Below are 24889 nucleotides of genomic sequence, written 5' to 3'. Positions count from 1 at the left end.
CATTATTCATATATGAAGAATGAATGAGTGGAAATGTTAATTGACTTTAATTGTGATGATTTTTTCTCAATATGTACATATATTACAACATTGTATTATACATCTTAAACATGACCCACAAAATATTGCATAATATAGTTTTTATTGTTTTTATTGAGCTATCCTTTTTTCTCCCCTCCATCCCTCCCCTCTCCTATTCTACCCTCTCCCATGACCCCCATGCTCCAAATTTACTCATGAGATCTTGTCTTTTTCTCCTTCCTATATAGATCCATGTATGTCTTTCTTAGGGTCCCCTTTGTTGTCTAGGTTCTCTGCTGTTGTGGACTGTAGGCTGTTTTTCTTTGCTTTATATCTAAAAGCCACTTATGAGTGAGTACATACTATATTTGTCTTTCTGATTCTGTGTTACCTCACTCAATATGGTATTTTTTTTCTGGATCCATCCAATTGCCTGCAAATTTTAAGATTTTTTTTTTTAACCACTGAGTAGTACTCCATTGTGTAAATGTTCAACGTGTCTTTTTAAATTTGGTTACTGAGGTTGTGGAGGAGTCCTATTTCTTTACCTTTTGCACTCCTTGCATCTCACATTGTGGTTCCATCTGTTGGGATGATATCAGTTTATTTTAGGAGGGTCTCCTTAGTGGGCAGCATTTTCTTGGAGTCACAATCCTCACAGCAACTCAGAGGAAAGAAAGCACACATCAGCAATAAAAACTAATTCAAAAGCAAACTAGATAGTTAAAAGTAGTAAAAAAAAAATAGAAACATGAACTTCATCCCCAGTAAGGTTAGAAAAGAGAATACTTATAAACAAAATGTTTAAAAATTATTCAAACTAAAGATGTTAATAATTAATAAGAACAGATGTTGGGAAAGAAAAGAGAAACAAGAAAGAGGGGACCAGCGAGATGGCTTAGTAGGTAAAGGTGCTTGCTGCCAAGCCTGCCAGCCGTGGTTAAATACCCAGGAACTATGTGGTAGAAGGTAAGAACTGACTTCTGCAAGCTGTCCCCTGTTGGAGGAAGCGGCTAGTTAGTTCCCTGTTGCTCAGCCCCAAAATAATCACACAGAAACTATTAATTAAATCACTGCTTGGCCCATTCGCTCTAGCTTCTTATTGGCTAACTCTTACATATTAATTTAACCCATTTCTATGAATCTGTATCTCACCATGAGGTCATGGGCTACCAGGAAAGTTTCAGCAGGGCTATCTCAGGCAGCGGCTCCATGGTGTCTAACTCTGCCCTTCTTTTTCCCAGCAAACACCCTAGCTTTCCCTATCAACCTAAGTTCTGTTCTTCGCTGCCATAGGCTCAAAGCGGTTCTTTATTCATTAACCAATAAAAGCAACACATAGACAGAAGGACCTCCCACACCAGTCCCCTGACCGCCACACATACGCCACACGCCACGGCAGGCGCCTGAACCCTTCTCCCACCCCTCAGGAATAAAATAACGGAAAGCAGAGCTGGAGAATCGGCAGCGTGCTTGAGAGCACTTGTTTTCTTTCAGAGGAGCCACGTTTGGTTCCCAGCACCCACGCGGCCACTCAAAACCTCCTGTTCCTTCAGTCCCAGGGCATTTGAAATCCTCTTCGAACTTTCCCTGGCACTAAACACGGACATGGTGCACATATATATACATGCAGGCAAAAATGCTCCTACACTAGAATAAATCTAAAAATAATTTTAAATAAAACAAATGGATATAATAAAAAAAGATAAAGATGGTAGAAATAATGAGAAAGAAAACAAATTTAGACAGAAAGAAAACACAAAAGTCATTATTTCTTCTTTGCTGAAGAAACGTTTTGTCTCCGCCTCCACCCCAGTCCTGTCCTTAAGCACTTTACTGGGAGTCAGAGCCGGCAGCTGTTTTCTCTCTGATGTCCATCCAAATGGATCACGCCACTAAGGAATATTTGCAGGGAAAGCTCTGGCCTGCTGCAGGGTCATGCCACCGGTGCCAGTGTCTAGGCTAAATTCCTGAGTGTTTCTCCGTGTGCGGTCCTGCAGAAACAGGGCAAACAGTGGCTCCTCTCCACTGCTCCCACCAGCTGAGACTAAAGCTCACGTTGCCTCCTGGATGCCCCCTCCCACCAGCCAGCACGTGTTTGACCCCAGAAAGCCCAGAGCAGCAGCTCCTTCCACCAAGTCTCTCGGGCCCTCTGAGAATATAGAAAGTAGCAAGGCGGTCCCATCTATGCCAGAGGGTCAAGAGTAATTTGCGGGCCCTAGCCCCATGCAGTCCCCGCGGCCATCATCTCTCCTTCTGCCACAACTTGAACAAAAGTTGCCCTGACATAATCACCCCTAGTTTCCCTCTTCAGAAAGACTCACATTTTCAGCCCAAGTAGATCTGCCTGGGGGGAAAAGGGGGGTGTAAATCAGAGTACTGGTGGCATCCAGGCTCCGAGTGATCACTCCTTTAGCTGGGGGTCCGGAACTATTGTCCTGCTTTCTCTGACCAAAAGCCAGGAGTGTAAGAATGATCGCCTTCCAGGGCAGTAGTGGGCAAAACTGGGAGATGCAGGGCCTCTCTCTCCAGAGCTTGCTGCGCCTGGTCGATGTCCTTTCTTGACCTGCGTTTCTGCAGAGCTGTCTGGCTTGTGCCCCTGTGGAGCCTAGGGAGGTTTATCTGCTCCTCTCACTTCCCCACTACCGTGCTGCGGGGGCCAGCATGTCTGGATTTCACCTGTCTCTGTCTGTTGTTTCCTGCCGTCCTGCCTCTTTCCACGCCACCCTTGCCTCGCCGCAGTCGAGTACCTGAGATTTTATTTCAGATTCTGGAGACCTAGGAAAGTTCTGGCATCTCTAATCTACCATCTTCTCCCCACCCCCAGAGTCATTTCTTTAGAAAGAGAAATCTATTGTCATACTAATGCGCTTTCTAGAGGGTCATTTACTGCTTGTAATATTTACTTATTGCGCAGTTAACACTTCAGATTTCATTTGCCCGCACTGACTTCAAAGGGTCGGATAGCCATCCGTTTAAGGCAATGATCTGGCAAGGATACAAAGTCACTTATTTCTCAAAGGAACTCAGTATATTTTACATGGAACATGCACAGGTAATAAAGTGGGTGTTCTACTTTGAGAATTAAGAAAGTTGGGTTTTATTCTCACTGGATTAATAGCAAAATATTTAATAGCTCTTTCAAGATTTAATTATTTTAACTCATTAGGTCTAAGCATCTCCCCAAGGTAGATGTCAAGATGCAGAGTCAGAATGCAGTCCAGTACATATTCCACTAATATTTGCCTCTTCTGGGGGGAAGAAATGAGTCTCTGGAGGCGCTTCAATGACCGCTACATTTTCTTTTGACCAGAGGACTTTCTCTTTGTAGTTTTGTTTATTGCAGCTAGTGTTTGGGTATTGAACATGGAATATAGTGTCTTTGCCTGGACTTTCATTTTATGGCAAAGAGTTATTGTTAGGTCTTGACATCTGTTACAAGACTTGCTTGTACTGAAATGCAACGCCATGTCCAAATTGACGCCTTAGGATGAGTTAGCTATGCAGCTTAGAATTGAAAACATGGGTCTAAAGAAAGAAACTGTTACATGGTCCATTTGGAAAATGGATAGTATTTTCTGTAACTAGAAATGTTAATTTGGTCATAATAAATATTGAGCTCTTCTTTCTGGTTTATGATGGTGAAGGTAGCACATTGTCTTTGACACATATGACATTTTTTTTGCATGGTTGTATGTGTGCATATGTGAGTCTAGGTGTATATGCACGAGTGTGTGAGTGAGTGTGTGCGCGCATGTGTGTGCATACGCATGTGTGTGTGTGCGTACACGTGTGTATGCATGTGCATGTGTGTGCATGCATGTGTGTGCGTACGCATGTGTGTGCATGTGTGTGCGTGCGCATGTGTGTGCATGCATGCTTGCATGTGTGCATGTGTGTGTATGCGTGTGTGTGTGCGTGTATGTGCGTTGTGTGTGCACGTATGCATGTGTGTGTGCATGCGTGCGTGTGTGTGCATGTGTGTGTGCGTGTGTGTGTGCGTATGCATGTGTGTGCATGCGTGCGTGTGTGCGTGCATGTGTGTGCTGTGCATGTGTGTGTGCACGTGTGTGTGCGTACGCATGTGTGTGTGCATGCGTGTGTGTGCATGCGTGTGTGTGCGTGCATGCGTGTGTGTGTGCATGCGTGTGTGCGTACGCATGTGTGTGTGCATGAGTGTGTGTGCATGCACACATGCAGAGGTCAGATGTTGATGTGAAGAGTCTTCCTCAGTTACTACCCACATGAATTTTTGAAGTATGGTCTCTCACTAAACCCAGAGCTTGTTTGCTGGCTAACCTGGTTGGCCAACAAGCCCAGGGAGTCCGTCTCTGCCACCACCATGCTGAAATGACATGTACATATTGTGGAACTCTACTTTTGTCATGGTTGCTGGACTCCAAACCCAGGCTTTTCTGCCCTATGTAATGAGCACTTTACTGACTGAGCCATCTCCCCACTCACCAATACTTCTTATGTCTGGAATGTAACCAATCTTAAAGAAGACATTTAAAAATACAGTAAGAACTCAAGATGAATAATTGGCATAACAATTTATAAAACAGAAAATTCTACAGATGTTTCAAGTAAAACTTCACTCTCAGTCTCCTACCAGGCAAAATGTGGAAGGAAACATGCTGACCACCTCTTCCACTTCTCCCTTGGAGACAGGGTCTCGCTATGTAGTCCTGGCTCACCTGAAATTCACTATGTAGACAAGACTGGCCTTGAACTCAAAGAGTTCTGACTACATTTAAAGGACTAAAGGCCTGGACCATCATGTTCAGACAACACATTCTTCTTGTTCAAAAATTATTTTACTCATTCCTCATGAAGAATTTTATTGAGGAACAATTTGGTGAACTGGAAAGATGCATCCCCTATGAAAATCTTAGTGTTGCCTATAAGTTCAGGCAGTTGTTCCCAAGTTATTGAAGAATCGTTTTAAGAGGGAAGGAAGGTTCAGATATCTACTTCTATAATAATTTGAGGATAAGTTTACCCAGCCAATGTAACTATAAGATTTGTAGAATTGGGGGTCTGGAGAGATGAGGTGGGAACACTTGCTACTTTTGCAAGAGAACCTAGATTTCCCAGCACCTACATCCTATGGCCTACAGCCACCTGTAACTCCAGCTCCAGGGAAATCAATCTGACACCCTTATCTGGCTTGTAAGCACCTGCACACATGTTGACAGAGGTTTCTGTCCAGTCCCATAGCCATTCAGTCCCAAAGAAACACACAGAGGTCCACATTAATTGTAAACTGGTTGGCCTATTAGCTCAGGCTTCTTATTAACTCTTTTAACTTATATTAGCCCATAGTTCTTGTCTGTGTTAGCCACGTAGGCTTGGTACCTTTTATCAGCAAAGCATTCTCATCTTGCTTCCTCTGTGTCTAGATGACAGCTGTAGACTGAGCCTCTGGTCACCCCGCCTATACTTCCTGCCTTGCTACTGGCCAGTCGGCATTTTATTAAACCAGTAAAGCTTGTTAGGAAAAAATCCTAAGACAGGTGGCTCTGCTGGCACAAAGAAATCCAATTAGGTCAAATCAAACCAAATTAAAATGCCCATCATTTTATTAAATACAGAAATCTTTACAGGGTACAAGACCATTGTCCCACAGCACATCCACATGGTACACTGTCAAGAAGCAGCCTCAGCAAAAACATCTCTTGCCAGGGTAAGGCTGTGGGAATTTAGAAATATAAGTAAAGAATACAAAGACGCATGAAAAATAATAAAGCAGAAACCATAGAATAGTACTAGGAAGGCATTCCAGTGAATATTGAAATCATCCGTGTTTAATTTTCCGTATGCTTTTATACCCTAATACAAAAGGGGAAGAAGGCAACAAAAAACTTCTTTAACATGATTCAAAGGACAACTAAAACAGTTAATTGCTTTAACACTTGTGAGACATCAAGTCATTAGCATTTTGTTGTTTAGACAGTAAAGTTACCCTAGACCAAGTATCCTGAAGGCAGTCACTTCCCAGGCATTCATAATTACAAAAGAAGGAACAGAAGTACATTTGCATATCCTGACCATCTGTCAAGATGGAATGGATCTCCTTGTATGAGCCATCTTAATGTCAAAAGAACCAGGTAATCACACCCTGAGTCGGTACCTGCAGCTATGCTTGTCAACCACTTTGAGCAACCTCCAAACTCTCAGACCATCAGACAAGATGGAAGTAGGCTCACATTTTTGGGCCTCCATAGTACACATGTGTAAATTATGGCCCATGAATAGTCACATAATTTTGAAAAAATTACTTTAAAAATATTTTTAACCAGGCTTGATGGAAAACACCTTTAGTTCCACCACTCTGGTGTCCAAGTAGATCTCTGTGATTCTGAGGCCAGCCTGGTCCACATAGAAAGAGTTCCAGGCCAACTAGAGTTTCACAGTGAGACACTATCTCAAAAAGTAAAGAAAGAAAAGAAAAAAGAAGAGACTGATAGCATTTTCAGATGCAAACAGAGGCACATAATTTGAGAGCATGCGATAATTCTGAAATTAGAAATAGTAAGTAGATGGCATTGAAAACTTTATAGTCACAGAAATATTCACAGGGAATAGCAGAAGGGGCTCACTGAGTGGTTATGTAATTCATTTGAGTTCATTCACTTGAAAAACAGGCAAAGGCGGCTGGGTGGTGGTGGTGCACAACTTTGATCACAGGACTCAGGAGGCAGAGGCAGGCAGATCTCTGAGTTCAAGGCCAGCCTGTTCTACAGAGCAAGTTCCAGGACAGCCAGGACTACACAGAGAAAGCCTATCTCAAAAAGAAAAAAGAAGGGAGGAAAAAAACTAGGCAAAGCAGATGTCACCAAAGAACTAATGGTTTATTTTTCGAGTTTGTCTCACATAAATTATTAGACTATGGGTTCTATAATTCACCAAGAATAAAACTCTAATCTTTTTCCCCATAAAATATACTAATGGAAAGATACCTTCTTTTTTTTTTTTGGTTTTTGGTTTTTGGTCTTTTTTGGTTTTGGAGACAGGGTTTCTCTGTGCAACATCCTGGCTGCACTTTGTAGACCAGGCTGGTGTCCAATTCACAGAGACCTGTCTGCCTCCACCTCCTGAGTACTGGGATTAAAGGTACGTACCACCACCACCAGACTTAACATCATATTTTCTTTATACTCATTAAAAATATTTTCTCTGTCTCCTTAAAATTTCTTTCTTTTTTTTTTTTAAAGGTTTATTTATTTATTATGGATACAGTGTTCTATCTGCATGGATGCCACCAGACCAGAAGAGGGCACCAGATCTCATTATAGATGGTTGTGAGCCACCAAGTGGTTGCTGGGAATTGAACTCAGGACCTTTGGAAGAACAGGCAGTGCTCTTAACCTCTGAGCCATCTCTCCAGCACTCCTTAAAATTTCTTGTTGCCCATAGGTTGTTCCAAAATGTATCATTTCCATTTACTGACTTTCAACTGTTTCTCTATATTCTACATTGAAGAACACAGAACATGCCCCTGCAAAGAATATGAAATTTTGGGAGGCTGAATGATGGTGGTCAGATCCAGTAGACTGATGGAGGTGCTATCGACCTGCAACTTCCACGGTTCCCTTGGAGATCACCTTGTCCACCAAGAAGGAGCTGCAGAAGGTTTTTATGACATCATTGCCCTCCACATCCATTGGTCAGAACTCTGTCATACTGTTTCACCTAATGGTATGGGAAGCTGAGACAGACTAGTTTTACACACACAGAAGAAAATGTGTTTGGAGAAACAGCCAGCAATGTCTTTCTGTTCTCTGGAAGAACTTGTATAAGATAAGAAATACTAACATGGGTATACAGTAGAAATTGTAACCTTTTGGGGACCACCAGTTTCTTTGGGGGAAGTTTGTAACTGTTGAGTCCGTGTAATGAACTTGTGTTCCCTTGGGTTTTCTGTGACTTCTTTCTTTTTTAATTCCCTTTCTTCTTATTTTGAGTAAAAGCTCCTGATGTTATTGTCTTCCTAACAAAGTCATCTTAGAACTGGATTCCTTTCTCTTAGCCTCCGGTTCACAGGGCTCCCATCTCTTACTCGCCAGTGCTCTCATAGACCTGCAGACAGGCTCAGCACAATCTTCGTGCGGTTTTTCTGCGAACATAGTCTTAGTCTGTCCATCGCAGCCACTCAGTTTCTGATCATAACGCCTTTCCCGCGGCATACAAGAATCGTCGCCCTTCTTGTGTTGCGTCGCTTTTGTGGGGCTGGTACTAGCCGCATTTCAATCAGAAAGTCCACAGGACTCGGGAACATTCCCTGTTGGAGCGCTGACCAGCAGGTTCTGTCACTTCTTCATTCGCTTTGTAGAAATCATTTTCTGGGGGGGGATATTTCTATATTTTAAGTAAACTTTATTAGTGTTTATTATTGATAGCATTTTCTTATTTCCCACTTTTGCTGTGTTTGTAACTGTGTTCTTCTCTTTTTTTTTTTTTTTTTTGGTATTTCAAGACAGGGTTTCTCTGTGGTTTTGGAGCCTGTCCTTGAACTAGCTCTTGTAGACCAGGCTGGCCTCGAACTCACAGAGATCCACCTACCTCTGCCTCTCAAGTGCTGGGATTAAAGGTGTGTGCCGCCACCGCCCGACTTCTTTCTTCATTTTTAATATATTAATTTATGCTTCAATTTTTTCACTTGGCTATAAGATTACTATAAACTTGTCAATTTTATTACTTTTCCCCTGAGTCTCAATTTTTTTTCTATTGCTGGAGATTGTCCCAGGACCTTACTTATACTAGGCAAGCCCTCTGCCACTGGAAGAAATTCGATAGTATAGAAAAGTTCCTATAAGCCTGTTCCCAGTAACAGCCCATTGATATTTTTCCTTATATAAATATTTTCTTTTTATTTCAAAATTTAGAACATCCTATTTTTATACTTTCTAAATAGTAGAGAAAAAATCAAATGAATAAAGTAGAAAAAAAGACAATAACAAATACCCATGCAATCTCCTAAATGAACATTTTTATCATAGCAACTGTGTTTCATTTGAAGGATAGAACACTGAAAAATCAGTGTGTATTTCTCCTGCTCACCCACAGATAATGCCCATCATAAATTTGATATGTTGCTAAGTATTGAGTGCTGAGGTTGCTGAAGTCTCGATACGTGTGTGTGTGTGTGTGTGTGTGTGTGTGTGTGTGTGTACGTGAACGTGTGTGTGCATGTGTGTGTGTGTGTACGTGCACGTGTGTGTGTGTGTGTGTGTGCTCATACCTAAGTCAAGAAACAGAACACACTCAGCATTGCCTCGCTTCCTTTGATATCTGTGTCTGAATGTTTGTTGCTGCCCAGAGTTTTGCCTGTGAAGTTTATCTTGCTGTGCACGGTTATAGTTCATTCTTTCCCCATTGTCCTGGGATATTTGTTTCTTTTCATCAATTCTGTCTTTAAGTTTATCCATTCGGCCACTGACATTTTTTTTTTGTGCATTTCCTAAATGTGTTGGATTACCTCCAATCACCCTGCTCTAAACCCCCGCTACAGATTTCATTGGCACATATGTGGACTTGAGTTGTGTGTGCGCCCATTGGAGGAAATGCTGAATTGCCAGCTGTGCACCTGTTCAGCTTGCTAATGGAGCCAGTTTCCCAGAGCTTCCCCAAATCGTATTCCCTCCAGCACTGAACGAGACTTCAGATCCCCGTTCCCCTGTCAACAGTTTTATTATTTTTCATTTTCCTTATTATTTTTTATTTTAATCATAATATTCTAATTTATTCCTTGAGAACCCGTCACCAAACCCACTAAATAAATAAATACATGTAAACTTCAAGTTTTTAAATTTTATTTTATTGAGACAGGGTGTCTCTACATAATGCTGGCTGTCCTGGAACTCACTATGTAAACCAGGCTGGCCTCAAACTCACAGAGAGTGGCCTGCCTCTGCCTGCTGAGTTCTGGGATTAAAGATATGTCCCACCATACCCAGCCCTAAAAGAAATAATGTTTTTTTTAAAGGTTTATTTTTCTCTTTTCTATCTAGATGTGTGTGTTCCTACCTGTGGGTATGTGCAGGTGCAACAGGTAGCTTTGGAGGCCAGATGCACAGGACCTTTTGAGCTGGAGTTTACAGATGGTTGTGAGCTGCCTGGGGAGTGCTGGGAGATGTTTGCTAGCAAAGAAAATAGAAAACCATCAGAACATTGGTGTCAATTGCTGTACAGCTCTGGTTCCGTTACCTCTGTTGCATGGGCTTCAATTTTGCCACCTCTAAAGTGAGATTCCCTGCAGGTTTTCCCAGTTGTACTTACGATGCGTCCTGTGTTGTTTTCTAACTCTGGGTCTTCCTGTTTACTTGGATTGTATAGGACAAGAATTCAGATTCCCCGATTTCTTTGTCAGTCTTAATATTACATATGTTATATCATTGTAACTATCACCTCATTTATTTACCTAGAGATCTGAGATGTGTACATGAAATGATATTTTACCATTTATTTGTATAGGTTTTATTAACTTCTTAACCTATTTTCTGGCTGCTGGTGCCATTAGTCTGGGAATTGGTTTCTTAGCTTTGTCATCTGCTTTGTGGTTCCTGATTTGCAAACGAAGGTAAGGTTTACTAGAAGGTTTGTCTAAGTCTTTTGTTGTTGTTAAAAATTCAGTTAAGGGCTTTCCACGGCTATTAAATTTAAATCATTATGATGGAATTGATTCTATAATCTGGGGCTTGGTTAGACCCTGTGGCTGGGAAAGTGTATATTATTGAAGGACCAGAGCAATACAACAGTGCTCTTTGTGCACTGAGAAATTTGAGGAATAACAAGTCCTATTTTACTTACTGGAACACATGGGTCTGATTACAATCTAAAGCTAGAAATTAAGGGGGACCCTTCCAGTTTGGAGGTTAAGACAAGACTGAAGAGCAAAAACCCCCTTTCTAGGAGCTAAGAGAACTGACACAATGGCCTGATGTGGTCTGAAAATGCTCTCCCCCCAGGAACCCACAAAAGACAAACTAATGCCTTCTTATTTTCAGCTCTAAACTTTAGTGTTCCTACTTAATTAACCAGCTCAGAATTTGCATTCTGGTATTTTAAAAGTATAAATTGTAAGATCACTTCCCACATTTTTCTCCCAGGGATCTGACCTCAGCGGCTGTCTTTCCACCATGTTCAAGTCAGAAAGTGTTCATTTCTTCATTGTTTCAACAAATAGTCAATATATGCACAATAAAACGTAAATAATAAAGGGAAATATTTGTTAGCGATCTTCTACTGTTATTGGAATTGAGGGTACAACTGTAAACAAGGCAGAAAGGGTTCTTTTTTCCAAGACTTGACAGGAGACAGATTAATAAGCAAACATATAAAGTCTACAAGGGAGGCATGTGCCAGGAACTTTTGTTTAGTCTGAGGCTTGAGTTAAAAGAATAAGACTGGGCCAGGCAGTGGTGGCGCACACCTTTAATCCCAGCACTTGGGAGACAGAGGCAGGTGAATCTCTGAATTTGAGGTCAACCTGATCTACAAAGAGACTTCTGGAACAGCCTGAGCTACACAGAGAAACCCTGTCTCAAAACAATTGAAAGAAAAGAAAGAAAGAGGAAAAAGACAGAAAAAAGAAAAGACTAATTAGCAATGAAGTTGATTATCTCATAACCAAAAGGAAGTATATAAGTAACTCAGCAATATTCAAACCGTAAATGCTAACTTTCTATAATTAGCTAGTTTATACTTTATGGCAAGTAGACATAATGAAATCAGATCTATGTTAAGTGTAAAAACTGCTATTTTTAAAGGTCTACAACATGCTGATTTCAAACTCCTATGTATAATGTTAGAGACAATATCTCAGTAAGCATATATAATCATATAATCTGATTCCTGTGTTATAATGTTTTCTGTACAATGTTTTCCAGGGAATTATTTCGAAGTCCCAACATTAAATCAATTGATGAAAAGCTGAAACAAAGACTATACAAACGGAAAGCTAAACCTCAGTCTGTTTTCATTTCCCGAAACTTTCACACTGGCCAACCTCAACCACAGGTAGACTGTCGTGTTTTAAAGTAGTCTCCTTGGAGATCCGTGGACCATGTTACCAGCAAGTTATCTTTCTTTTAGGAGGCTAATATATCTACTGTTATGTTTTAGTTTAAGATACAAAAGCATGAGGCCGGGCCGTGGTGGTGCACGCCTTTAATCCCAGCACTCGGGAGGCAGAGGCAGGCGGATCTCTGGGAGTTCGAGGCCAGCCTGGTCTACAAGAGCTAGTTCCAGGACAGGCTCCAAAGCTACAGAGAAACCCTGTCTCAAAAGAAAAAAAAATCCTGGCACCAAATTTTAAATTACCCAAACCAAAAGTTCATACAATAAGAGAGCTGGTTTTCTTTTATATTTTGAAGGGTGATGAAGTTTTTAAAAGAACAGAAAAATTGGGCTGGAGAGATGGCTCAGTGGTTAAGAGCACTGCCTGTTCTTCAAAAGGTCCTGAGTTCGGTCCCAAGCAACCACATGGTGCCTCACAACCATCTGTAACGAGATCTGGTACCCTCTTCTGGCCTGCAGGGATACATGCAGGCAGAATCCCAAGAATACTATATACATAATAAATAAATAGATTTTAAAACAAAGAACAGAAAAATTAAATGAAAATAAACTCTGTCTCCAGCTGCTTTTATATACCTTTCAGGGGGGGGAAAAAACTACACTCTCCATAGTGGCTTAGAAGAGGAATGAAGATAATGACATGTTGGGGGGGGGGTGCCTGCAAAATTCTCAGAACTACAAAAAGGAAAAGAAATTTGGAGATAAGAAATGCTCAGATAACCAGATAGCCGGTTCAAACCAGTTAAGTGTAATTTAATTCAATTTGGTAAAGATCTACTAATCCAAATTAATTTGAAGATCTTGCCCCTCCCCTGTTGGGAAGATTAAGATATTGTCCCTTCTTTCAAGGTGCTTTGTATGGTATTGATGAGCAAAGCAGACCACAACTACAATGTCATGTGTCAAAAGATCATCATAAGGACAAAGCCGAGCATGGCAAAGTCTAGTAGAAACTGAAAAAATTACTGGGTTAAATCAATCAATCAATGGTCTTACAGCATTCAGAGATAAAGACCGGGGACAGATAGGACGGCAGGCCTTTGTTACTTAAATTCAAGTTGAACTCAGCAGCCATGTGCCTAGTTCACCACACATCCGCATCAGCACTGGCTGCTGTCGCTGTGTTTAGGTTCCCATTGTAAGAGATGCCGAGAGACCACTCACTGTCGGCACAGTTCGCTAAGGACCTATGGTGCTGAATTTGTGTCTAGGTCTACTGGGACCCATTAAACGGTGGGCTCTGATCTCTGTTTACCATGATTTGTGCTGGTGCTGAGGAGCCTGTGCTGTGCAAATGTCTGATGTCAACCAGGGCCGTCTGCACATCAGCGGTGTTCCTTTCTCAGTCTGCGAGCTGCACAGAGTCTCCCACCATCCCCAGAGTCCCCAGTTCATACCCTCTAGACTGGTGAATGTTCTAGCTGACTACTTTCTTTCTGCCTGTTTCATCAGAGGTAGGGGTAGCACCCATAACACTGAGCTCCACATAGGCAAACCTGTCTCCATCTTCTCAAAATCCCTTTAGCAGGGTTGGAGAGATGGCTCAGAGAACATGATGCTATTGTAAATTAAACCTTTGTGTGTGCGTGGTGACACACATATGTGTGTTCTTAGCCAGAGGATTCAAGTCCTCTGAAGTTGGAGTTACAGGCGGTTACTGAGTCGCTTGACTTGGGAACCTGGGTCCTCTAGAGAAGTGGTAGCTGTAATTCCAAAGCGCCCCCTACTGTACAGCAGTTACCCTCGCAGCAGAGAGGTGACTCCAGGAGTTGGTTCACCCGCTGACTTCAAAGTTCTATCAAGGACACCAGCTCCCGGGGATCAATGGTGGAGCTAGCCGACGCCTGCACTTGGGGCTTCTCCATGTGCGTACCCCCCACACTCTACGGTTGTCTCTCAGGCTGGGGCTGTGACAGGTTGAATTCAGGCTGGCTGACATAATTAGACCCCACGGCAGTTCGGTTTTAAATAGTTCGTCCTCTCTAAAGATGACACCAGCCTCAACCCTCCAAGGCAGGGAAATTCCTTCCCATTGCTGGCCCATCCCATAAAAGAAGCCTCCAGTTTTGAGGTTTGTGGGCGCTGTGGGTGTGGCCTGTGAGTAGGGAAGCCAGTGGCTTTTCAGCAGGACCCCTGGGTGACTGTGTTGGATTTGGCCTTGTTGTTGCTGCCTCCTCCTCCTGGTTCTCTGCCCTCCACTGCTGTGCTAGCTCTCCTCTTGTGGGTTTCTGAAGCTCTTCCCTCACCTCCCGTCTTTGGAACACACTGTGTTTACACATCACGATTCTTCTTCACTTGGTCACACTGAGGCAGCTTCTAGTCCTCTATCTATAACCCAGAATCTCTCCAAAGTGGCTTCTTGAGATGGGGATTACTTCTGAGGTAGAGGCTATGAGCATTGTTGAAACCACAACAAAGAATCCAGAATATTATATAAACTTAGATGACAAAGTAGCAACAAGGTAAAGTTCTCCGTGCTACATGAAAAGATGAGTCAATCTACAAGGTCCAACACGGTCGTGGAGGGGGTGGCCGTGCACGCTCGAGCACGCGTATGTTCAGTGCTGATCTAGCACCTTGCACATGCTCAGCAAACATTCCACCACTCAGCCCCTTCATTATCTTACCCTAAGAAATTCTGGGCTAGTAAGATGGCTCAGTGGGCAATAATGCTTGCAAGCCAGTCTGGTGACCTTAGTTCTATCCCCAGGATACACACAGTGAAAGGAGAGAATCAAGTCCCAAAAGGTGTCCTCTACAGGTGTACAGTTGCACACACATACACACACACACACACACACACACACACACACGCCAAATGTAATAAGAATAAAAGAGAAAAGCCTCCACAACCACCCCAGCCTTTGGCAGCCACCACCCTGGTCAGTCAGAAGTGGTCCGCACCAAGGCAAGATCCACATCCTTCTCATATAAGACAACAAAGTATGTTTCAATTTAATCTCCCAGGAAATGGTTTTGTATACCTTTTCATATTTTTATTTACCATCTATACTCTTAGTAAAACATCTCTTTAAATCTGTTATATTTTCTAATTGGATTGTTTTCTTAACATTGAACTGAAGTATTCTTCATATATTGTGGATGCAAGTCCTTTGTTGGTTATGTGCTTTTCCATTTTCATTGCTTTTTTGAGACAGGGTCTTTCTTTGGGTGGGTGGGGGGGTGAGACAGGGTTTCTCTGTAGCTTTGGAGCTTGTCCTGGAACTAGCTCTTATAGATCAGGCTGGCCTTGGACTCACAGAGATCCACCTACCTCTGCCTCCCAAGTGCTGGGATTAAAGGCACGGACCACCACCACCCAGCTGAGACAGGGTCTTTCTATGTAGCCCTGGCTGTTCTGGAACTCACTATATAGACCAGGCTGTCCTTGAATTTTGGAGTTCATAAATATTCACCTACCTCTGCCTCCAGAATGCTGGGATTAAAAGCGTACACCACACCTGGCCTGCTTTTCAGTTTTTAAATCTCACTTGGTGAGTTTTTCACCCTTGTAACAGAGTTTCATAAAAGTTTTCAATATTGGCTAAGTATAATTTCTGTTGTTATTTCTTGGGTCATATTGTTGAGAAAATGTTCCAAAATTTTTCCTAAACAATAGAACTCAAGGATCATATCTACTTTCTCTTTGAAAAGCTTTATTTTCAGTACACCTTTGTTTTGCATGTAACAGCTTAATGGAGATGCAGTTGAGCTGCTGCCGACGTTTAGATGTGGCCTGCCGCCCAAAGGCTCATGGGCTGGAAGACTGGCCCTCCGGGGACAGCCCTGAGGTGGCAGAAGCCTTAGGAGGTGGAGCTCCCACAGGAGCCTCACCCTCATGAGTGGACGATGCAGTCTCTTTCCCCTGCCCTCGGGTTTTCTTTTCCATACTGTAGAAAGAAACATTTTTATCAAAACGTATAATATTGCAGTTCTTACTAGTATAAATGTATAAATATAAAAACTATACAAATTTCCTTCATTTTTAAATAATGCAAATGACTTTTTTATGTAGGTGGAGCACAGAGAAAGGGAAGCAGCACAAATGAAAGGTACTTTCCTCTTCTATAAATTGTTGGAAGTATTTGTGTAGCAAATGTTTTCTTAAATCTTAAAACATCAAGGAGATTCTTTCATGGAATGTTATTTATTTTATATTTTATGAAAATTTAAAAGAAATATCAATATAGTAGTATGTGAATTGGCATATCTTTTTTTTTTTTTTTTGGATTTTTCGAGACAGGGTTTCTCCGTAGTTCTTGGTTCCTGTCCTGGAACTAGCTCTTGTAGATCAGGCTGGCCTCGAATTCACAGAGATCCTCCTGCCTCTGCCTCCCGAGTGCTGGGATTAAAGGCGTGCGCCACCACCGCCCGGCTAGCATATCTTTTTTAAGAAGAAAATGTAATAACCTGTCTTAAAATGTGAAATTATTTTTTTCTTTATTGAATTCAAAGGCATTGTAATGGTGACCGTGCGGTGATGCCAAGGTTTGGGATGGGTCAGGTTATGGGAGAAAAATCTTGAGCATTTTTAGCCATTTATATGTGCATGCCATATCCTTATGTCTCAAAACTTGTCCTACACAGTTTTAGAAATGAATGTAAAATTTTGAATATAATACGTAAAGTATAAAAGTTAACATGTAAAGTATTATAAAATGTATTTTAAGAATTTTGTGGCATTTTTAAAACCCTAACTTTTTGGTTTAAGGGGCTTTACTTGTTTTTTATGTTGTTTTCCATTTGGGGTTTGTTTGTCTTGTTTTGGAACAGAATCTCACTATTTAACCCTAACTGGCCTGGAGTGATGGCCTCAAACTCTGTTCTCCCTTGGCCTCCCAAGGGCAGGGACTGCAGCATGCACCGACACACCTGGCAACAAACATCATTTTAAAGTGTCCACCGTGTAGTCTAATATGAAAAGCATGAGCTTCCTGAATGAAATGAAATGAATGCCCTGGCAATGCTGAAGCAGGCATGGGAAGCCTGCGAGGGAAGCATGTATGGGAAGCAGGCATGGGCAGCCCATATATGGCAGCTCTCTTGAACTTGTCCATATTGGGACATGGTCTAGGTTGATGAGGATGACTGACCAGGTCTCTTCCTCAAGAGGGCACCAGATCTCATTACAGATGGTTGTGAGACACCATGTGGTTTCCTGGGAATTGAACTTAGGACTTTTGGAAGAGCAGGCAGTGCTCTTAACCATTGAAATACACCTTGTGTCTAATTGATGGGGGGGGGGGGTTTCTCTGTGTAGCTGTGTGCTTGTTTGTAAAGTGTCACCAGCAATAACTACCCTAAAGAATTGTTGAGATAATAATCTCTGTGAGTTCAAGGCTGGTCTACAGAGCTAGTTCCAGGACAGGCTCCAAAGTTACAGAGAAACCCTGTCTCGAAAAACCAAAAAAAAAAAAATGGTCATGGTGGCACACTCCTTTAATACCAGGTCTCAGGAGGCAAAGACAGGAGGATCTCTGTCAGTTCAAGGCCAGCCTGGTTTATATAGTGAGATACAGGACAGTCACAGCTATGTAGAGAGACTCTGTCTCATAATTAATTAATTAAAAAATGCCTTCTACTGTTATTGGCAGAAAACCATCTTGTGCTTGGGCTCTTGCCACTCTCTGTGGACCAAATGCTTTGTTCTTGTTGTTGTTGTTGTTGTTGTTGTTTATGATCCTGCTCGTCAATTTTTTAAAAATAATGTAATATTCAACTAAAAATCATTAAAAAAATTTTTTTAACTGTGAAAATTTTTTTTTACCTGGAGCCATGGAGACATCCGGCATGGGCCACTGCCTAGGGCCATGTCTGGGTCCTGAGGTGGTGTCCAGGGCTCCAGTTGACACCAAGGACTCTGTGAATGCCTGGAGTCTGGCCAGCCACCTGGTACCATGTTAATGCCCAGTGACCATGCTGCTGCTGGGGGAAGAGAGCGTGCTGCCACCGAGGTCATGATGGCATCTGGACCCAAGCTGCTGCCCAAGGCCATGTCTGGGTCTGTGGTAATTTTCATGGCCAGTGTTAGCACGGAGTCATAGGACACATGTGCTGAGCCAGCCCTGCCCTTCCCCGGTCCTGGGACGGCTGGTTCTGACCTCCACAGGATACTGCCGCGGGAGAGCTGGTCTAACCCCTCAGGAAAGAGCTAGCACCTGCACTGGGAAAGATGGCCCCGCCCCTCACTGTAGGCCTGCACCTCACTAGAGGGAAGCACACTAGAGCTGACCCTTTGGTCGGGGACACAGATGAGTCAACTCTGAGGGCAGGAGATCAGGAGAGCTGACCCCACCCCACCCTGTCTGCCATGTGGTGACAAGGGTGAGGGAGAGATGCCCTCCCCACCCACCCACCCACTGCCACCCACGGCAGGTGAGAGAGCTGGTCCTGGGGTCACAGGAGTCAGAGTGCTAGCCCTGTCCCTCACTTGGCTGCAGTGCACGAGAAAGAAGCCTCTGTTTCCTGTCTGGGCAGCACGCTAGAGCTAGCCCTGTTGCTGGGGACACAAGTGAGAACTGGGGAGCTGATCCCATCCCTCCATGCAGTGGCATGGGTGAGGGGAAGATGTCCTCCTCCCTCTGACCCTTGTTCCCTGTGGCTCTCATGAGAGAGCTGGCCCTTCGGTCATGGGAGTGAGAAAACTAGCACCCAGGAGAGCAGGCCCTGCACCCTGCCTGGACACCACATTAGAGCTGATTCTGTTGCAGGTGAGCCAGCCCTGAGGGCATTAGAGGTGACCCCACCCCTCCGTCATATGCTCCCTACAGCAATCTGGAGAGAGGGCCCTGCACCTTGCCTGGGCAAAACAGTAGTCTGGTCCTGGTGATGTGAATGTGGGGGACCCCGATCTGAGGGCCCAAGAGCAACAGAACTGGGCCAGCTCCTTACTGTAGGCTGCCTTGGGTGAGCCAGCCTGGGCAGTGCTGGAGAGCTCATTTGGGTAGTGACAAGAGAAAAAGCTGGCAGGCTGACCAACCCAGCTACCACCTAGGCCCAGGGCTATGGGTTGGCTTACCCCCAGCATCAACCAAAATCCAGGAACTGTCAGAGCATGTGAAAGGGACAGACCTACAAATCCAAAACAGCAGGATTTCCATGACACAGGACAACAGGCTATCCGAGAGGAGCCCCAGTGAGAGCCCATTATAGGTGGTGTAGCAGAAGCCAGAGGCCTCGAGCCAGAACGATGACCCGTGGCAATGAACACTTACAAGAAAAGATGAATGGACTAGAGCAACTGTGTCTCAACCGGCCATGTTATAGCTTCCATGACAAGATTCTTCTTCTTGTTTGTTTTTGTTTTTATTTTGTTACTTAGTTTTGTTTGGTTTGGGGTTTTTCTTTTAAATTTAGTGTTCTTGGGTTGGGGAGGTTGCAAGGACAGAGAGCAAATGTGAGGGGACAGGGAGATGAGTGGGATCAGAAGGCACGGGGTGAAATCCACAAAGAATCAATAAAAGTTAAAAAATAAATAAATAAATAAGCCAGGCTTGTGGCACATGCCTTTAATCCTAGCTACCCTGGGAGGAAGACAAGATGATCTCTCTGAGTTAGAGGTCAGAATGGTCTACGTAGTTAAAGCCCAGTGTCACCCCAAAACACATAGAGAGACGCTTTCTCAAAAAAAAATTAATGGGGAGAGGGAGGGGGATGTGAGTAAGTTCAGTTGCCCAAGGAGTCCAGAAGGTGTTAAATGCCCTAGAGCTGGAGTTGCAGGTGGGGGTAAGCCACATAACAAGAGTGTCCTCGAACAGACTTGGGTCCTCTACAAGAGCAAGGGGTGCTCTTAGCCACTACGCCATAGTTATATTTCTCCCTTCCCTTTCCTCTCTCCAAATTCTCCTGTATACCTCTCCTCGATTTCCTTCAAATTCATGACCTCTTTTTCTTTGTTATTGCAAGCAAATGTGTGTGTGTGTGTGTGTGTGTGTGTGTGTATAGTCCTAAATACAGCCTGTTCAGTCCCTCTAACATTACTTGTATGTATGTTTCCAGGGCTGACCATTTGATATTGGGACAACCAATGTGTGCTCTTCCTTGGGAAAGCCCTTGCTGCTTCTCCCAGCTTTTCTCGATTTCCAATAGTTCTTTAGTAGGGTTGAGGCCTTGTGGGGCTTTCCTCTGGTTTTGGCAATCTTTCCATTCCCTTTCCCACAGTGTTCCCTGAGCCTTGGGTCTTCGGAAGTTTTATAGATGTATCCACTGGGCCTGCGCTCCACAACTCTGGTTTTCTACAGTGGTATAAGAAACTTTTTTCTTTTCTTTCTTTCTTTCTTTCTTTCTTTTTTTTTTTTTTTTTGGTTTTTCATGACATGGTTTCTCTGTGTAACCGCGCTGGCTGTTCTGGAACCCACTCTGTAGACCAGGCTGGCCTCAGACTTGGAGATCCACCTGCTTCTGCCTCCCAAACGCTGGGATTAAAAGCTTGTGCCACCACCACTCAGCTTCAAGAAACTTTTAAAAGTATATTGTAGAACTGAGATTTCCAACCTAATTAGAATATGTTCCTGGACTAGAATATTTAAATACCATATATTTAAAATTGTAAAGATGATAGTGATTTGGTGTTTTCTCTCCCAGCATTGTCTTACCCATGATAGCCCTAAAAAGACTCTTAATTAAGACTTGGCTTATCCGTTGGGCATGGCGGCACATACCTATAATCCCAGTACTAGAAGAGGCAGAGGCAAGTGGACCTCTGAGTTTGAGACCAGCTTGGTCTACAGAACTAGTTCCAGGAAAGCCAGATCTACACAGGGACGCCTTGTCTCAAAAAAAGCAAAATAAGTAAGTAAATAGATAAACAGACAAATGCATAGTAATTCTGAAAAAGTCACACATTGTGGTCCACACCTTTAATCCCAGATCCCGAGAGGCAGAGGCAATCTCTGAGTTCGAGGTCAGTCTGGTGTACGGAGCTAGTTCTGGGACAGACAGGGCTACACAAAGAAACCCTGTCTCAAAGAAACAGAAGACTTGTCAATATGTAATATTCACAGTAGACTTTTTTTTTTTTCTTAACAGCAGTCAGCTCTAAAGATGAACTCTGCCTTCCGGACCTGGTGGACAGAGAGTCCCCTGACATGCTCTCAGTAGAAAACAGCAACAGTGTGACAGTGAGCTTGTCAACGTCCGTCCCTAGTTCTTACTGTAGCCTAAGCGTGGAAGCAGCCGATGAGTGGTTCTCGAATGACTCTCTAGAAGCCAAGACTCCCCCAGAGCCTTTACTTGGGGAACCTCTAGCAGAAAAGGTGTTAGCATACCTGTCAAGCATCTCAGTAGAAGAATGGCCTAGAAACACAATGAACATGACGTTTTGTGGCATTCAAAAAGACGAAAACACTAAGAAAATGTTTTCACAAAGAAACACAGAGGCTGGCATACACAACCTTCCATGTGATACTGAATAAATCTTTTCTCTTGAAGCCTACTATACAGTAAAATCGGAAGTTAAAGCTGACTTACGAGCTTCTAGTCTCCTACCAAGTCCTTACTAATCTTGCTTTTCTTGTTTTTACCATAAAGTGGTTTTAGCCCTTACTGGCTTTTTTTTTTTAAGATTTATTTTATTATGAGTACAATGTTCCTCCTGCTTGTACACCTCTATGCCAGAAGAGGACACCAGACCTCATTACAGATGGTTATGAGCCATTATGTGGTTGCTGGGAATTGAACTCGGGACCTCTGGAAGAACAGCCAGTGTTCTTAACCTCTGAGCCATCTCTCCAGCCCTGGCTTTTATTTTTTATTATTTATTTTTATTGTATATGCATTTGTGTTTTGCCTGCATGCGTGTCTGTGTAAGGGTGTTAGATCCCCTGGAAATGAAGTTACAGGCAGTTGTGAGCTGCCATATGGGTGTTGGGAATTGAACTGGGTCCTCTGGAAGAGCAGCCGGTGCTCTTAACCACTGGGCCATCTCTCCTGCCCATTTATTTTTTTCCTCAGTGTCTCGGCTTCAGAACTTAAGGCAAGGACAGCACACAATAGACATATACATGCAGAATTCCCTTGAGGGTTCAGAATTGGTGCGTCTCTACCCTTGGATACACCGATTTGTTATTCTGTTTCTGTGTTGTCTGCTGCTCCCATCTGTGTCCTCCCTCTTGCCTAGATGACTGCAGGCCTCATCACCTTCTCTCTGCTTCTTTAACAGCTTACTCTATGCAATAACCACAGTCGTATTTTGAAACAAAGTTACCACAGCCTCCTCTTATGGCATCTTCCTAGTTGGCTAGAGCACTACTAAGCATCTTTGCTCTGTCGTAGGTAGTTTCATTTTCAGCCTTTCCTTGCTGATGGGTTGACGTCACTGCAAGAGGACACACCAGAGACAGTCCTATTTTGAGTAATGTAGAGCTATCACCAGAGTGTCCTGGTATTTTATGTGGTTGTCTGATCAGCTCATGTCCTTAGAAAAGAAGAGACGAGAGGGAGAGAGGGAAGGCGATCACTGTGTCAGCATGGAAGGCTTTTTATTGTGTTGTTGCTTGTAAGGGCTTTTTAAAAACTATATTAGTTATATATGTGTGTGTAGTATATGCACACTATTATATGTGTGTAAATTATGTAATACACACACACTCATTTACACACACTATTTTAAAATACCTGTAACTTAACATTATCCCTTTGCAACTAACATCATCTTTCAAGAAACAGATGCCAGGGCTGGAGAGAGGGCTCAGTGGTTAAGAACCCTGGCTATTCTTCTTGGGGGCCCAGGTTAAATTCCCAGCACTTACATGGTATCTAACAGCTGTGTGTAACTCTAGTCAGGGTTTCCCACACCCTCTTCTGGTCTTTGAGGGCACCGGGCACACATTGGGCACACAAGCATACATAAACACAAAACACTCATTTTTTTTACATAAAATAAGTAAATAAAAAAACGTAAAAATGAAAAAAAAATAATATAAAGAGAAGAAAGGGGGAAAAGATTCCTGATTCCCAGCACAATGTAAATCCAACCTACCTGAAACTTGATCCCTTCTATTCTGTCTGTTCCCTCCTTCCAAGGCAGTTGGCCACCTTCAAGTCTGTAGGGGCAGCCTTAGGTTTGCAGCAACGGGCTCCCTCTGCTGGCGATGCAGCAGCACAGAGCAGCCATTTGGTTCTCACGGAGGCATGAGAGTATTTCTTTGTATCTTCATAATAGTCGTTCTTAAGAAGAAAGGAGGGTACAAGACCAGACATGACTGACAGTGGAGTTAGGTTTTTGATGACCTCCCTTACTGTGCTCATCAGCACTTGGTCAGGAGTCCAGGTTAGTATGCGAAGCCAGGAGTACTATTTTCTTTTCTTTTTTTTTTTTTTTTTTTTTTTTTTTTGGAGACAGGGTTTCTCTGTGGTTTTGGAGCCTGTCCTGGAACTAGCTCTTGTAGACCAGGCTGGTCTCGAACTCACAGAGATCCGCCTGCCTCTGCCTCCCGAGTGCTGGGATTAAAGGCGTGCACCACCACCGCCCGGCTGCCAGGAGTACTATTATTATTGTGTTAGCAACAGTTGCATTAACTATTTCAGAAAAATTACTGCCTTTAAGAAGAAGAAGAAGAAAAAAGCTGGGTGGTGGTGGCGCACGCCTTTAATCCCAGCATTCAGGAGACAGAGGCAGGCAGATCTTTGTGAGTTCGAGGACAGCCTGGTCTAGAGCTAGTTCCGGGACAGGCTCCAAAGCTACAGGAAAACCCTGTCTCGAAAAACCAAAAAACAAAATGAAACAAAACCCAAAGCCCTCAAACTATGTTCATATCCATAATTGACATCCAGATTGGCTTTATGTGTGCATTTGGAAAATTTGCAACACAAACTAGCATAAGAACTCCTTATTCTGATGATGCACTTTTATGTATTTTTTTATTAGAAGGTAGAACCAACTTTAGATTTTCAGCTTAATGCATTTTCAATTTTTTTCCCAAAGAATTTTCTTTACAATTAGTCCTTAAATTGGATACCTTGTGCTGTGGTGTACTGCTCTGCCTCAGAGAGGACCGAGGACACCTAGCTCCGTCCTTAAGAGCAGTTGTGACCCTTAGGGTAAATTGTCAATGCTAAGGTATACTTTGGACACTGAAAGAAGAATTAAGAGATACTTGGTTTGGATGGGGTTATGACTAAGACATATATATATTTCTTTTTTATCTATAGAGTTGTTTTATAGCGCATACAAGCCAGCGGTCAGGCAGCAGTGCGATCCTTGAGCTTTCTGAAGCTCTCTGTTCTTTTGCCTTCAGTCTGTTATCTTCAAAACGACAAAAGCGCTTCCTCTTCCCCTTTTTGCTATTCTTTTCCCCTTTTGCTTGTATGTTCAAGGTAAGGCTTATTACACAGAAACCAGAATCCAGCCAGTGTTTTCCTAAGCCATGACATGAAATCGGTGACCCTGTGCTACGTGGCACAGAAACTAATTTTGGTCCCATGGCTGGAACTTGAGAATGACTGAAAGCCAGACCTATGAAGCATCTCCCAAGGACTGCCATTTGATCTTTAAGAGGACTTTTGTACCAAAAAAATATAAATAAAAATTTAAAAAATTAAAAAACAAAAAATAAGTTGTTCTTTTTTGCTTTGTTTTTTAAGAGGCAGATGGATCTCTATGAGTTCGAGACCAGCCTGGTCTACAGAGCTAGTTCCAGGACAGGCTCCAAAGCCACAGAGAAACCCTGTCTCGAAAAACCAAAAACAAAAAAAAGAGTTAGGTATATAGTTCAGTGGTAAAATGCTTGTGAGAGGCCTAGATTCAGATGATCCTCAGTACTAAACAAAAATTTCAGTAACAAAACAG

General features: G+C 42.9%; 1 protein-coding gene across 1 annotated transcript; it reads left to right on the top strand.

The window, feature by feature from the left end:
- The first annotated feature begins 7556 nt into the window (after positions 1-7556).
- On the top strand, positions 7557-21515 carry C13H1orf185 (chromosome 13 C1orf185 homolog). Its single transcript, XM_075944591.1, has 7 exons — positions 7557-7722; positions 8068-8256; positions 10498-10603; positions 11913-12042; positions 16118-16154; positions 17141-17153; positions 21137-21515. The coding sequence occupies exons 1-7, from the start codon at positions 7557-7559 to the stop codon at positions 21513-21515; spliced, it is 1020 nt and encodes a 339-aa protein (XP_075800706.1).
- The last annotated feature ends 3374 nt before the right edge of the window (positions 21516-24889 follow it).

This window comes from Microtus pennsylvanicus, chromosome 13 (assembly GCF_037038515.1).
Source record: "Microtus pennsylvanicus isolate mMicPen1 chromosome 13, mMicPen1.hap1, whole genome shotgun sequence".
In the NCBI taxonomy this organism is placed as follows: Eukaryota; Metazoa; Chordata; class Mammalia; order Rodentia; family Cricetidae; genus Microtus; species Microtus pennsylvanicus.
This window is presented reverse-complemented; position numbering and strand designations above follow the sequence as displayed.